The sequence below is a fragment of the Salvia hispanica genome, chromosome 3 (genome assembly GCF_023119035.1).
Source record: "Salvia hispanica cultivar TCC Black 2014 chromosome 3, UniMelb_Shisp_WGS_1.0, whole genome shotgun sequence".
Lineage (NCBI taxonomy): Eukaryota > Viridiplantae > Streptophyta > Magnoliopsida > Lamiales > Lamiaceae > Salvia > Salvia hispanica.
Genome location: NC_062967.1, coordinates 35,220,399 through 35,233,722, shown reverse-complemented (window position 1 = coordinate 35,233,722; position 13,324 = coordinate 35,220,399). Strand labels below are relative to the sequence as shown.

At 39.9% G+C, this 13,324-nt stretch overlaps 1 protein-coding gene across 1 annotated transcript; it reads right to left on the bottom strand.

The window, feature by feature from the left end:
- Positions 1 to 15: 15 nt before the first annotated feature.
- Positions 16 to 3,344, bottom strand: LOC125216795 (protein MICROTUBULE BINDING PROTEIN 2C). Its single transcript, XM_048118566.1, has 5 exons — positions 3,019 to 3,344; positions 2,853 to 2,936; positions 1,257 to 1,565; positions 557 to 778; positions 16 to 366 (listed from the first exon to the last, which is right to left on the bottom strand). Exons 1-5 carry the CDS (start codon positions 3,238 to 3,240, stop codon positions 214 to 216), a joined length of 990 nt encoding a protein of 329 aa, XP_047974523.1. The 5' UTR covers positions 3,241 to 3,344; the 3' UTR covers positions 16 to 213.
- Positions 3,345 to 13,324: the final 9,980 nt, after the last annotated feature.

The following is a 13,324-nucleotide window of genomic DNA, read 5'->3' as shown; positions in this document are numbered from 1 at the left end:
ACCATGAAAGAATGATAAAGTGAAATAGTCAAGATATTAAATATTGCCAACTTAATAAATAGGTGGAAGAAGTGTGCTATTACAATCACTTCTTCATTTGAGAAAAAAATAACAAAACCATGTACTGTTCAATTACAGTACCATCTCAACATACAGCAATACAGTTTCTTGAAATATATATTCAATATAAATATCATCACTCATTTAGATATATTAAGATTGTTGAGACACTAGTGACTGCAGATGAAACCTTGCTCTCGCGGCAGCCAAAATAGATTCTTCGTTTCGCAATTCTTTCATAGCTGCCACAGCAGTGATATAAGCTGCCCTTGCATCTTCCAGTTCCTGCATATCCATTTCATCATCCTGCAAAATTATATGAGAAGATTATCGTTGATATGGCAGAAATCGGCATCATAATTCATAACCTACAGACATAGCGACTCAAATCGCTAATGTGGGAGAGAGTAAAACAGAAAGCAACACGAGTGCATCTAAAGTGCTGTAAGAAGAAACTTAGTTTCTAGTTCAAAGTTCATAGTGATGATTGACTTACACTTTCATGATTCTGATCAATAGGATAGAGGAAGTCGACCTCATAGTCTCCAGGAGAAATGGCTGAATCGTTCCTTGTCAAGCCTTCGATTAATAACATAAAAGATGATATCTCCCCTTGCACCTTGTCTAAATCTTCCTGGAGCCTCTCCACTTTCTTGATGGAAGTCATTGCCTCCCATTGTAACTTCTCCAAAGCTGCTTGTTTGTCGGCAAGCTTAACCTGCGAAAAGAAATTTCCCCCCAGAATTCAAAAATAAAAGAACAAAAAATCAATTTTGTTACAGAAGATTCAGAGTGAGAAAGAGGGATATTGAGAGCAAGCATGCTACAGGCATATCACATTTTATGATGTTAACCTAATCGCACTCAACTTCCATGAAGAAGCTCGAGTTAAATAGAAATCAAGAAGTTGGTATTTATCATGGGAAGGATGAAGTATCATTATATGCTGCTAATTTTCTTCATTCTTTCAATTCCATATATATGATTGAAAATTACTAGAGGTATACAGTAATCTGATGAATATCGTGAAGCCAGAAAGAAGAGAGAGTGTAGGGTTAATGAACAGCCATCCAAGACACCATAACGAAAGATAATTTGGAAAACCAGTTCCAATAAATAAACTCAGCAAGGTTCAGAACACAATAATATACTATATCTGTTAACAGTAACTTTATAACTTATAACAAAGGCCATACCTTTGCATCAGAAAGCTGGAGTTGAGTGGACTTAAGTAGTGAGTCCTTTTCTGCAGCCTCACTTTTAAGTTCCTCATATTTGGTCTGAACTGAAGCCATCTCATTCTTTACATGTTCCGCTGATTCCAAAAGTTCATCTTTTTCTGATAACTGCCTCTTTAGATCCTCTACTTGGTCCCTCAATGCCACCAGTTCTTCTCTATCCTTTTCAGAGAGCATCGACCTTGAGGAAACTGATAAGTCTTCCGTGTCTTGGCTGTTGGCTGCATTCCTGTCTCCCTGGTCCCTGGGTTTTTTTGTAGGAAGACTCTGCAACATATATAAACACCAGCAAATAATTTATTCTTTAGGCGAAATCATAGTCAATAAGGAAAAAATGTGCAGAAGATCTAAGTTCACTTCCAGAAATAGTTAGATACTGAATCTCAGAAGTTTCTTATGTTTATTCAAGCACTGAAGTCCATCAGAATAGTGGAAAACCTTGTTGTTCTTTTTCGGTAGAAGCCAAAAGAAAAATAGATATTACTACTGTTTTTTCTATTTTCTTTCCAGTATTTCTTTTCATCTTTTTCCTTTAAATTTTTCCCTCCACTCTTTATTTTTTCCTTTTATCTTCCCTGAATGTTTTTTCTCCAGATTTTTATCTTGTTCTTCTTATTTCTTTTATCTCTTCCAACTGTGCCTGTAGCAGCCAATAGCACTGTCAAAACTACTTTGCTAGCATCTAAACAACTACAAACTCAACATTTTGTTACTTTCTTTTTTCTTTATTTCCTTTATATGTTCTTGTTTTTGGTGGTTCATTCCTTCCTTTGCTAGTTTTCCCCCCATTTCCATTTTTACGGGAGATATGGCATCTGCACCACCTCAGCTTCGAGGAGTATAAGAGTTTCATAGTCGTCACATCTTAACAAATACTAGGAGTACTAAATAAGGATACCAACCACCGAGCATCTACATCCAAAAAGCTATGTCTTAAACAACACCAACCATCTAGCATCAAGAAGTATAGTTTGGATATAAAATGATACCAATAAATCAGTCATTCCATAACAAAGTACTAGTATGGAGTAGTATATAAGTTAAGTCATAACTCTTCTTGCCACGAAAAGCACTGCATCGAAAACTAAGAAGTCTCCCACACCACATTGCCTACCCCAACACGGATGCAGTAAAAGGGTCGAAGCTGCTAAAATCACACTGATAACAAATTCACAGAGACATGAGTACTAACTACTAAGTAGCTGGTTTTATACAGAATATGAAAAGATGCTCATATAGATTCCACTTAGTTAAGCAACCAAATAATTTTAGCTAATTCACTGAGACATGAGTACTAAGTAGCTGGATTTTCCAAAATATGAATGGATTCTCATATAGATTCCACTTACTTAGTTAAGCAACCTACTAATTTTAGCTAATACAGTCAAACAAACTTCCATTTTGTGGGTAAGTATTTGGAAATTCATACTGTTCAAACTTAATACATACTGAATTTGAAATTGCTTCAATTTACAAGCAATTCAATTAGCAAATTCAACAAAAGGCACAGCTACTGCAAGTACACACACACACAGTAGAGTGGGAGTATTTCACCTTTTTATAGAGGGCTTCTCTAGAAGGCCTCTTTGTGTAGACCACAGAACCCCGCCGTGTAAACGATGAATTCGATTTCTGATCCTACCGTTGCAAAAAAAACATCAAATTAGCAACAACAACACCAAAAAAAGAGGAACAAAGTGAAATAGGCGTGGTTTGTTACAATTAGCGACTGGACGAGAGGGACCATCTCCACGAGGTCGTTGAAGAGCACCGGATCGACGCCTCCGGTGGCGGAGGAGGCGGCTGCGGCGGCGGAGAGAGAGGAGAAGGTGCGGCTGAGGTCGTCGCCGGAGAGCCATGACTTGGGGTCCGCGCCGAAACCAGTGGTGTCGTGCAAATCCAACAAATGCTGCGGCTGAGATTCGTACATCCTCCCCTCCATTGATTTCGAAATGGAGATCGATCGATCAGTTGAATTTCCTCTCGCTTCAAGCAGAAGATGAAGCTCAGAACTTTGAAAGCGAAGGCTTTAATTTTGAATTTCTTTTTTGGGGCTAAAAATCTTTAACCAAAATAATTTATCCACCGCGGGAATATTTTATTTATAGTATATATTTTTTGAATATACCATCACTTAAACTTTAAAATATTTGGTATTATTAATTACATCATTAATTGGTAAAGATTTTCCTTTTCAATCATGAGATATCAATTGGTATTAATTGAATAGTCGGATTGTAATATTGTATTTAATTATCTGTTAGAGAAAAATATATATTTTTAATTGGAGAAACAGCATGACAGATTTGAGATACATGGATTTTTCAAAATAGAGAAATGAACGGAGACTCAAGTTAACACATATTTCCCGTCCACAAAAGATGTCACATGATGCAAATTAAATATTCAATGTTTTTATCCTCAAGCTGTGTGTGGTTTTATTTAGTTCCATCATAAGGAAACCTCTTTGAAGCATTATATTAAACACATTATAAGCAAAAGTATATTCTTTCAATGTTCGTAATTTTCAAAGGTTCAATTCATGTACGTGTATTGTGAATGAGTTTCTCAATTTGTAAACACTCATATAGGGAGAAAAGTCGAAGAATTTGGTGAAAGGGGACTCAGAGCAGCAGCGTGGAGGTTAGAACTTCGCCGGAGACTCGCTGGGAGTGCACAATGCTCCGAACAGCTGCCGTTTCACGCAACAGCAGCAACCACCCGCCCGGGCCACTTCTTCAAGGCGTAAGGAGTCCAGAAAGTGCAGATTTTATGTCACCCGGCCGGGTGATTTTTTAGCTTCAAAATCCACCGGGCCGGGTAGAGTAATTTTAACGCAAATCAGCAGTTTTCTTGCGGCAGTTTCTTTTTCCGGACTGCTGGGGCGGTTTGCTTTGGGGGAAAAGAAAGGAGAATGAATTGTAGAGACGGATTCGGGGGTAGCAATTTCATTCACAAGAATTGAGAATTCAATTGGAGTGATTGGTAGGCGGCGAATCTGGAAGAAGGGGAAAAGAGGAGTTTAACTTTGGAAGAAAGCAATTTGGAGGAATAAGTGCCGTAGGTGCTTGGGAGATTATTAAAACAATTCATCGTCAATTTCTCCATGGTTTCTATGGTTTTACATCTCTTTTTCATACTTCCTAGTTCAATAATGTTTGGCTAAAAATCTAGTGTTGCTCCAAACATGTAATCGGATAATTTGTTCGTGTGATTTATTCTATGTTCTTCTTTATCTTATGATCGTCGTTATCACATTTTTATTGCTTGAATCTACTACTTTTGGTGCATCTCTTAATTCTTATTTAAATGTCTCTTCAACTTTGAATAAGATCGATCTTTGTGGTAATGAATTATCAATTAGAATTGTTTAGATGATAATTTGATAATGGATTTCATGTGCTAATAGTAATTGATCTTTGAGTCTCGCGCATCCGTAGGATTCGTAGATTAATGGATGTTAGTTTATAGAATATGTGTTCAACTATTCTTAAACTATTGTATGTCAAGCATGTTCAATGCTAGCATCGTGAATTGATTTTTGTAGTCCCGTAATTCATAAGGTAGAATTGAATATTAGAATAAATCACTGTTTTATCCGTGAATGTTTGGAGTAGCAATCTCTTCTCTTGATTCGTCTTGCTCGTTTATTTCTTTTAATTGTTTTTGCATGATCTTGAAATCAAAATCTTCAAACAAAATTACTTTTTATTATGTGTTTTGTTTGCTTTAGAATTAAATAATCTTTGTCTTCCCTGTGGATCGACACTCGAAGTACTACATTCGACGTTGTATTCTTGCAGTATCGTTGTAATATTAGAGTTATTTTAATTAAACTTGCGTGAACCTACACTTGATATTTGAACTCGAAAATTACACATCATCACACTTGTGGGACGACACGATATTTTAGAAAGTTTTATTTTGTGTGTTAAGTGAAAAGAGAAAATATAATAGTTATATTATTATGAGAGAGACCTTTTTCTAAAAATGAAAATGTGACATTTTTAATGGGACAAATTAAAAATGAAAGTGAGATATTATTTATGAGACGGAGGGAGTACGATAATTAAAATTGGTCAATTTCTTATTAATATCTTAACTTTTAAAAATATCGACTTTATCATAATTTTGATATTTTTTAATTATTACATTGCCAAATATCATGTCATTCACAATCTTCATTTTTATGTGTAGTACTACGCCTTTAGCAATTTTTCTTGCATTGTAAGTCAATCTTTAGACACTATAGTAGAAAAATGTCTAAAGACAACTATACATAAAAAATAGTACTAGTATAGATTTTTTTTGCTATGAGGCAATTGAAAATCCAAGCTATGATATACTCCCTCCGTCCCTTATTAGGAGTCACTCTTTGACCGGGCACAGGTTTTAAGAAATGTAAAGAAAAATTGGTTGAAAAAAGTTAGTGGAATGTGGGACCCATTTTTTTATATTGGTTTTATAATAAAATGTGAGTGAATTGAGTTAGTAGAATGTGGGACCTACTTACTATTTATGGTAAAAATGAAGTGTGACTCTTAATTGGGGACGGACCGAAATGGAAAAGTGTGACTCTTAATGGGGGACGGAGGGAGTAATCAATTAATTTTTAAAGTGCGACACTGATTATAAATCGATCAAATTTAGTGATTTATCGAGAATTTTTTTTATTGTTTATGATATACTAGTAAGTAGTGACATTAAAATTAATATAGCACTGTACTAAACAGAAAGTACATTTTTGGAAATGATTATATTATATCGTAAAATGTTTGGTGAGCTATTGCTTCAAGATATAATCAATATTTGACTAGTGTGGCATCACATCACATTCAATTTTATTAAGAAATTAAGGCTTTAGTTTGATTTGAACTATAGGCCATCCATCACTATTTTTAACAAATGGAGTAGTACAATAGTGTTAATTAAGTTAATATTTCAAAATCACTTGAATTTAAATTTTGATAGTTGTTTCCCATAATGCTTGTGTGAAATATCCTACCATTACTTTAATTGTATAATAGAGCCCAAATAATTAGATTTAATGGTTTCTTTCTTGCAAGCCCAACAAATGTTGCTGTTGGGCTTGCTTGGTCATATTATAATTAGTCTTCATCAAATAAATTAGTTATTTGCAATGTATCCTTGTTTAATTTGTATTCACAAAGTGATTCAAATTATATCTCTGTCACATAACATTAAGATATCTTATATACAACATAAGAAAAACTAGTTAAATCACACTTAACATTATAAAATGTGAATTACTAATCTGAGTTTAATCTATTTTTTGGTAAAGACTAATCTAGATTAATTTGAATAAACATGAGTATATAAATTCTAAATGAGTTTGAATAGTTGAACTTTTTCATATTTGTATAAGTTTGAGAAGAGAACATACAATAAATTAATCTTTTATAAATTATAAATGGATTTTAAGATAATATTTTCCAAACTTATATGCTTAGTTACTTCTTGACAGGGTACTAGAAGTGCAGTGCAGGTTTGTACTGTGATATGTGTCACTCGATCTAACAGGTCCAGAGGATTCGACTAGACTTCGGAGGCTAGAAGATCGTGGAACTATCGAGAAAGGGGTCGTTGGGTGCACTCTGTCCCTTCAAAAACCCCAACCCACTATACTACAACTAGCACAGGGAAGTAAAGGATCGATCCCACGAGGAAGAAGGTGTTACGAAACTGCATTTGAGGATGTTTTGGAAAGGAAAGGGGTTGGCTGCTGCCACGCAATTTTTGTGGGTCGAGAACTTAAAACTACTGGGTCTGAGAGATAAGCGAAACTTTACTCTACCTATTGGGTCTAATAGATCGGGAGAACTTTACTCTACCTACTCGGTCTAAAGGATCGGAAGAACTTTACTCTACCTATTGGGTCTAAGAAACGAAAGCGTACGGAACATACATGACTCAGAGAAAGTGAGATATTTTTAAGTTCTAAGACAACTGGGGTAAACTTAACTAGACAGACTTTCCTAATTTGGGCAAATAAGCATAAAGCGAAAAGCAAGACAAATTTCCTTAAACTACCAGGGTGCTGGAAAAGCATGCAAGAGAAAAGTAAAAGAGACAAAGTAGATCGTACTTGGCAGGTCTAGCAGATATGCGAGAAAAAGTAAAGTACATGCGAGAAAAGTACTGACATAAAGCAGATCTGGTTCTAACTACCAACAACTTCATCTTCTTCGGGAATCAAACGAGAATAGCAGATAAAACAGAGTTTTAAACACCATGAAAACAGAGCAAACTTTAGATCTAGACTTAAAACGAGAAATTAAAGCATAAACTAACAGATCTACGCTACTGGACCTAAAGGATGCAGAAACAGAAAGTAAATAGCCATAATCATACATAACGTAAACATTAAGCACCAAATATGCGAAACTCCAACTCCGAAACACCAAGATTCAACAAATCCAAACATCTTCATATGCAAATTCCCAACCTCCAACAACAAACACAGATCTCAGCTCCAAACATCCAACAACAAACAAGAACGAAAGCTAAAAACAAGAGATGAACATAAACTCAGAGATATTCGACCAAAAGCAAACATAAACTTCCATAATAACTATAAATAAGTCTGAATCCAGCAGATCAAAGTAAGAAGCTAGAGTTGCGAAACTTAAAAATCAACAAGGTACTAAACGAAAGCAAATGAAATTGTTTCTTCGCCTCCACAAGGCGGTGTTACACAGCAAAATAACAACGATGACGATGAGAACCACGGTGGCCAGAATCCTCCATGTCCAAGCGCGCAGCAGTCGAAGATAAAAATTTGAAGTGGAGAACTAGAACTAGAGCTAGGAGAGCGTAGATGTGGCTGTTCACGGATTCGCTTCTTCTTCACGAGGTTGAGCTCTTTATATATGTGAGGCTCTGATCCCTAGGGTATCCCCTCTAGTGATTTCACGCTCATGCCCTTGAGTAAGAATCTTTAAAATAATTTGCTCTCGCTCCATTCTGCTCCTGTCGCCAACTTTTGATTCTCCCAGGTCCGAACGACGACTTTTGATTTTTGCTTCAATTTCATCTCTTTTGCATCTGTCGGGTCGGGTAACAACAACTCAGGTCCGGCAGATTTACTTTGAACTCAATAACGCACATTAGCGCCCCAAATGCACAGAAAATTTTAACCCTAAACCGATGCATGAAGCGAGCCTTATCAAACTGCTCACACTTAAACCATACTTGCCCTCAAGTATGAAGACAAGAAAAAAGGAATAAGGCACGTTTCAATGCATGGTTTCCCTTTAACCGACTCTACTAAAAAAAAGAAAAGACTCAGACTACTAGACCTAGACGCTAAGGACTTAGACAAAGAAAACAGATAAAAACACATATCAACACATAAACATATAATTGCATAAACTGGTTTATTTTCTAGCAACCATCCACACAAGATTAAGGTCAATTCAAGAACCTACAGTCTCCGAATCTTCCCGCTTCCACTTCTTCTATCTAATCGGCTTGTCGGTTCGTCAAGATAGCCCCTAACTTCACTAACTGTTGGATTCGTTTCGATCACTCATTCCTCACCGGGGATGTTAGGATCGTTCGCTCTTTATATGCCCATACCACTGATGCCTCGGGTCAGATAGTTCCCCTGTCTTAGCTCTTATTATAATTTTCTCCTTCCACTCCTGGACTTCGTCTAGCTTATAACTCCATTTTTTATTTTTATTTTTTAATGCGGACCTCGTTCCAGGTTTATTTCTACTCCCCTTTTTAGACCACCGGACTTCGTCCAGCTTATACCTCCAGTACCCTTCCCCTAGGCCCGAGAGGTTACTTTTATCACCAAAAATTTTCTCCTTCTAAGTTCTTTCCCTAAGCATCAAGTGGCAGCCCTCTCATTTTGTGTTAGTATGAAGTGTTTAAAGGCTTATAACTCACTTTTGTGGAGGGCTTCACGGTTAGATTAGTCGAGGCATATTCTTTCGTCCTTACTTCATCCAAACCGATTTTGATTTATTAAGGAAAAAGGCATCAAAGTTGACATGCATTCTCTCTTCAATCACTCTCACTAAGGGGCTTTGCTTTCTGACTCACCAGTTATGCATAAACACATAATTTCCTACTAACTGACTACTACTTAACTCCTAGACCTAGTGAACAGACCTCACTTTTATGAAGGGCTTCACAGCTAGATTAGTCGAGGCATATTCTTTCGTCCTTACTTCATCCAAACCGATTTTGATTTATTAAGGAAAAGGGCATCAAAGTTGACATGCATTCTCTCTTCAATCACTCTCACTAAGGGGCTTTGCTTTCTATTCACCAGTTATGCATAAACACATAATTTCCTACTAACTGACTACTACTAACTCCTAGACCTAGTAAACAGACACATATAATTGACACTAACTTGCACTAACTCCCTCCCCCCTCCCACTTCACCATGCTTGTCCCCAAGCATTTTTTGTGAAGTGGAAAACAGGGCTAAGTTAGTGCGACACCTAACAGACTCACAAAACACATATTATAAAAAAACAAACTTCTCACACTTAGACCGAGCATCGGGCTAAGTGGGAGAAGGTACACAAATTAACAGACACCAAAGCATGCTATATAAAAAACAAACTTCTCACACTTAGACCGAGCATCGGGCTAAGTGGGAGAAGATAGCTAACACATATATACATAAAGATAACACAAGTATTCACAGACACATAAAAAAAACGGCATGCTTTGTAAAAAAAACGAACTAAAACATAAAAAGACATAAAAAAAAAACTAAAATTTAAAATTACTTGGTTGGGGGGGGGTCAATTCTGGCTCTGGTCCCCCGTGGGACCAGACTTCTTGGGCATCGTCTTTGCTTTCTTCTGGCTGGGCTTGGGTTCATCATCCTTCTTGGCCTTCTGTTCCCCTGGCCTGGGGGTATCCTTCTTCACTGGTACGCTGGTTGTGGTCTCACTGTCCTTTCTCTTCTTCTCTGGTGGCATTCCTTGGGTGCTGGGGGCTGGCTTCTCTGGGGTGACTCCTGGGGTCAGCTGCCTAGATTCTGTGGGCAACTTGGGAGGCATGCGCTGCTGCTGGGCCCGGAGGATCTTTTGGTCAACCACAGTGACCATTTTCATCATTGTCTCCACGGCCTGGGCCATCTTGTCAGCTTGCGCGGCCATCATCTCCCTCTGAGCCACCGCCTCTTGGTGCAGCTTCAGCAAGATCTCTTGTTGCTGCACCGTATTTGCTCCCAGCTTCAACATCGTCTCCTCCATTCTCGTTCGCCACCCTTCGTCTGCCACCTTCTCTTCGCCTTCATCATCTACCTTCTCTGTCTTTATCTTCACTCCATCACCCTTCCCTACTTCGTAAAATCTCAACACGCCATCCTTCATTATAGTCAGTCCTTTGTTGAAGAAGAACGGGAGATCGAAGTATCCTGGGTCGCTACACACTGGCAGGTTGATGACCGAGTTGGCTATCTTCATTGACACGTTTCTCTGGAGGTATGCTCCCAGCAAGTTGCACGTGTAGAGATGGCGGTCGGAGTGAGTTCTGACTCTCTGGCACGCATAGGCAGTCCAGTACCCGAGGTGGACCTTCACATTGTTCAGCATGCACCACATGAAATACAGCTCTGGAGTAGTGAGGGTTGCACCCACTTGACCCAAGAGATTGTACCCGATATATACTTGTGCCAATCGGAGTACAGGGTCAGTGATGTTCATCCCCTTCGATGCGCTTGTCTTGAACTTGGCCACCTTCTTGTGGGCAACCATCCTCCAGGCCTCCTCAGCATCGAAGCCAGCTGTATTCTTGGGCGCGCCGATCTCTCTCTCATTCCACGCTCCTTCTTCCTCCTCCTCGGGTGTCAGTAGTCCCAGTCTCAACGACCACTCCCTTATACTCATTTCCATCTCCTCGTTGAATATCCTGAAGGAGATTGTGTCCGCATCGAGATCCGTAGATTGTTTGAACTTGAATGACGTGAAGAACTCCTTGGCCAGAGCCACCGGCACCTCCGCATTGCTGTGGTTGAGAAGCCACTCAAACCCGATGCTTTTGAAGTAGGAGATGAACTTCTTCTCCACTCCTAGTTCCTCCAGGTCCGAGAGGCACAACTTCTTTCCGGACTTCGCCGATTTTCCATTCGTGGCTCGGCCATCACATGCCTTCTGCAGCTTTGGGTCCTCAAACTGGACCATGGCTTCCAACAACCTCTTGGTCACAAGGACCTCCATCGTCTCAAACGGGCTCTCTTCCACGGCTGGTATCTCAGCCTCCTCTTTGTCTGTTGGATGGGCAAACGGCACACGGATCGCCTCTGGCTCGCTAATCACCACAGTGGTGTTCGCGGGGCGAGATTTCTTCTGCTGGGGCTTAGCAGTATGCTTCCCCTTCCTTTTCCTCTCAGCCTCGTATCTCGTCTCCATAGCCTCTGGAGAGATCTCCTTCTCAGCTGCCACAGTCTCCTGGACCGGGGGAATACCTTCCTCAGTCTCCTCTATGTCTTCCAGCCTCAGGCGCTTGGATCTGCCTGCCTCTGCCTCATCCACTTGCTTTCTGTTCAGACGGGATTGCCTCCTCGTCATCCTCTCATCCGTCGGAGTCACTTGTTCATCAGTAGTCGTATCGTCCACCACGACGATGTCAGTCTCGATTTCTTCACAAACATTCTCGGCATCTTGCTCATCGCCTTCTCTTCCTTCCTCCTCATTTTCAACTTCCTTCTCGGTCTCCTCAACAGCAACTTCCTCATCAACACCTTCACCTTCTTTCTCAGCCTCCTTGTCAACACCCGTCTCACCTTCTTCACCTACGCTACCTTCACTACCCTTCCCATCATCCTCAGTCTCCTCCATACCCTGTTCTTCACTCGCTTCCACCTCCCCTGTTTCTTCTTGACCCACTTCCTCTGTTCTATCACTCTCCCCACCATCTCTACCCTCCTCCTGTTCCCTTCCATCCCCTGACCCAGCGGCCTCTACATCCGGTGTATCTTCTTGCTCACCTAGACTACCCCCTCCCTCTTCTTTCTCCGATTCCTCCGTCTCCATCCTATCACCCTCCTCCTTTCCAGTTTCTTCTTTATTTACAGAGGGTTCGGCATGGGGCTCAGTTTCTTTTTGAGGACTTGTATGTGGGGGGTTCGTCTCTTGGGTTAGGGTTTCCGGTAAAATTTGGGGGTTTTCGGTGTGCGTGGGTAAGGCTTGTGCGGTGGGTGCTTCGATTAATGTGTGTGGTCTTGGTGGAATTGTAAGTGGGGTTAGGGCAGGAATTACCTCTTCTTGTTTCCGGCATGCCTCCGACATTTTTGCGAAGAATTTGCTCGCCTTCGGCCCCTTCCCGAACTTCCTCATGAATTCTTCTATGACTTCCTCGGGATCCGGTTCTACTTCTTCGGATTTCGCCTCGGCGGGGTTTTCTTGTCCCGTGTTTTGCTGTGGTTGCACTACAGTCGGTATGGGCTGCGGTGGCAGTTCCGGTGGGGTGGGGTTTTCTTCTGGTGGCGGCGTGGGTGTTTTCTCTGCCATGGGAGCCGAACTCGTCGCCTCCGTCACCTTCTTTGTGGTCTTTTTCTTTGGTGGGTTTTTCCCGCGGGCTGTGCGCACCGATGGATTTCCCTGCATCTTTATCTACTGTGGTGGTTTACGGCGGTGTCTTTGTGGTGGTGGCTAACGGCGGTGATTAATGGCGGTGGGTTTGATGTTTCTCGGATCTGCAGAGAGAAAAAAAAGTTTGGGAATGGTGAGTTATGAGAAAATAATTTTTGGGAGGGGAAGGTTAATTAGTTTTCTTAGGGAAGTTATTTTAGGAAAAAGAAAATAAAAGGAAAATAAAATAATTAAAAGGAAAAGAAAAGGAAAAGGAAATAAAATAGAAAAAAGGAATATTATGATTGGCTGCAGGCGAGAACGTACGTCGCCAGCGATTTTCCTCACTTCCCTCTGACCTGGTAATGGAATTAACTGGTCCAGTCAGCTGATCGAAAATTTTACTCTATCTACCTGACCCAGTAATTCCCGAAGAATATTTAAACATGGCTTACTAGGCAA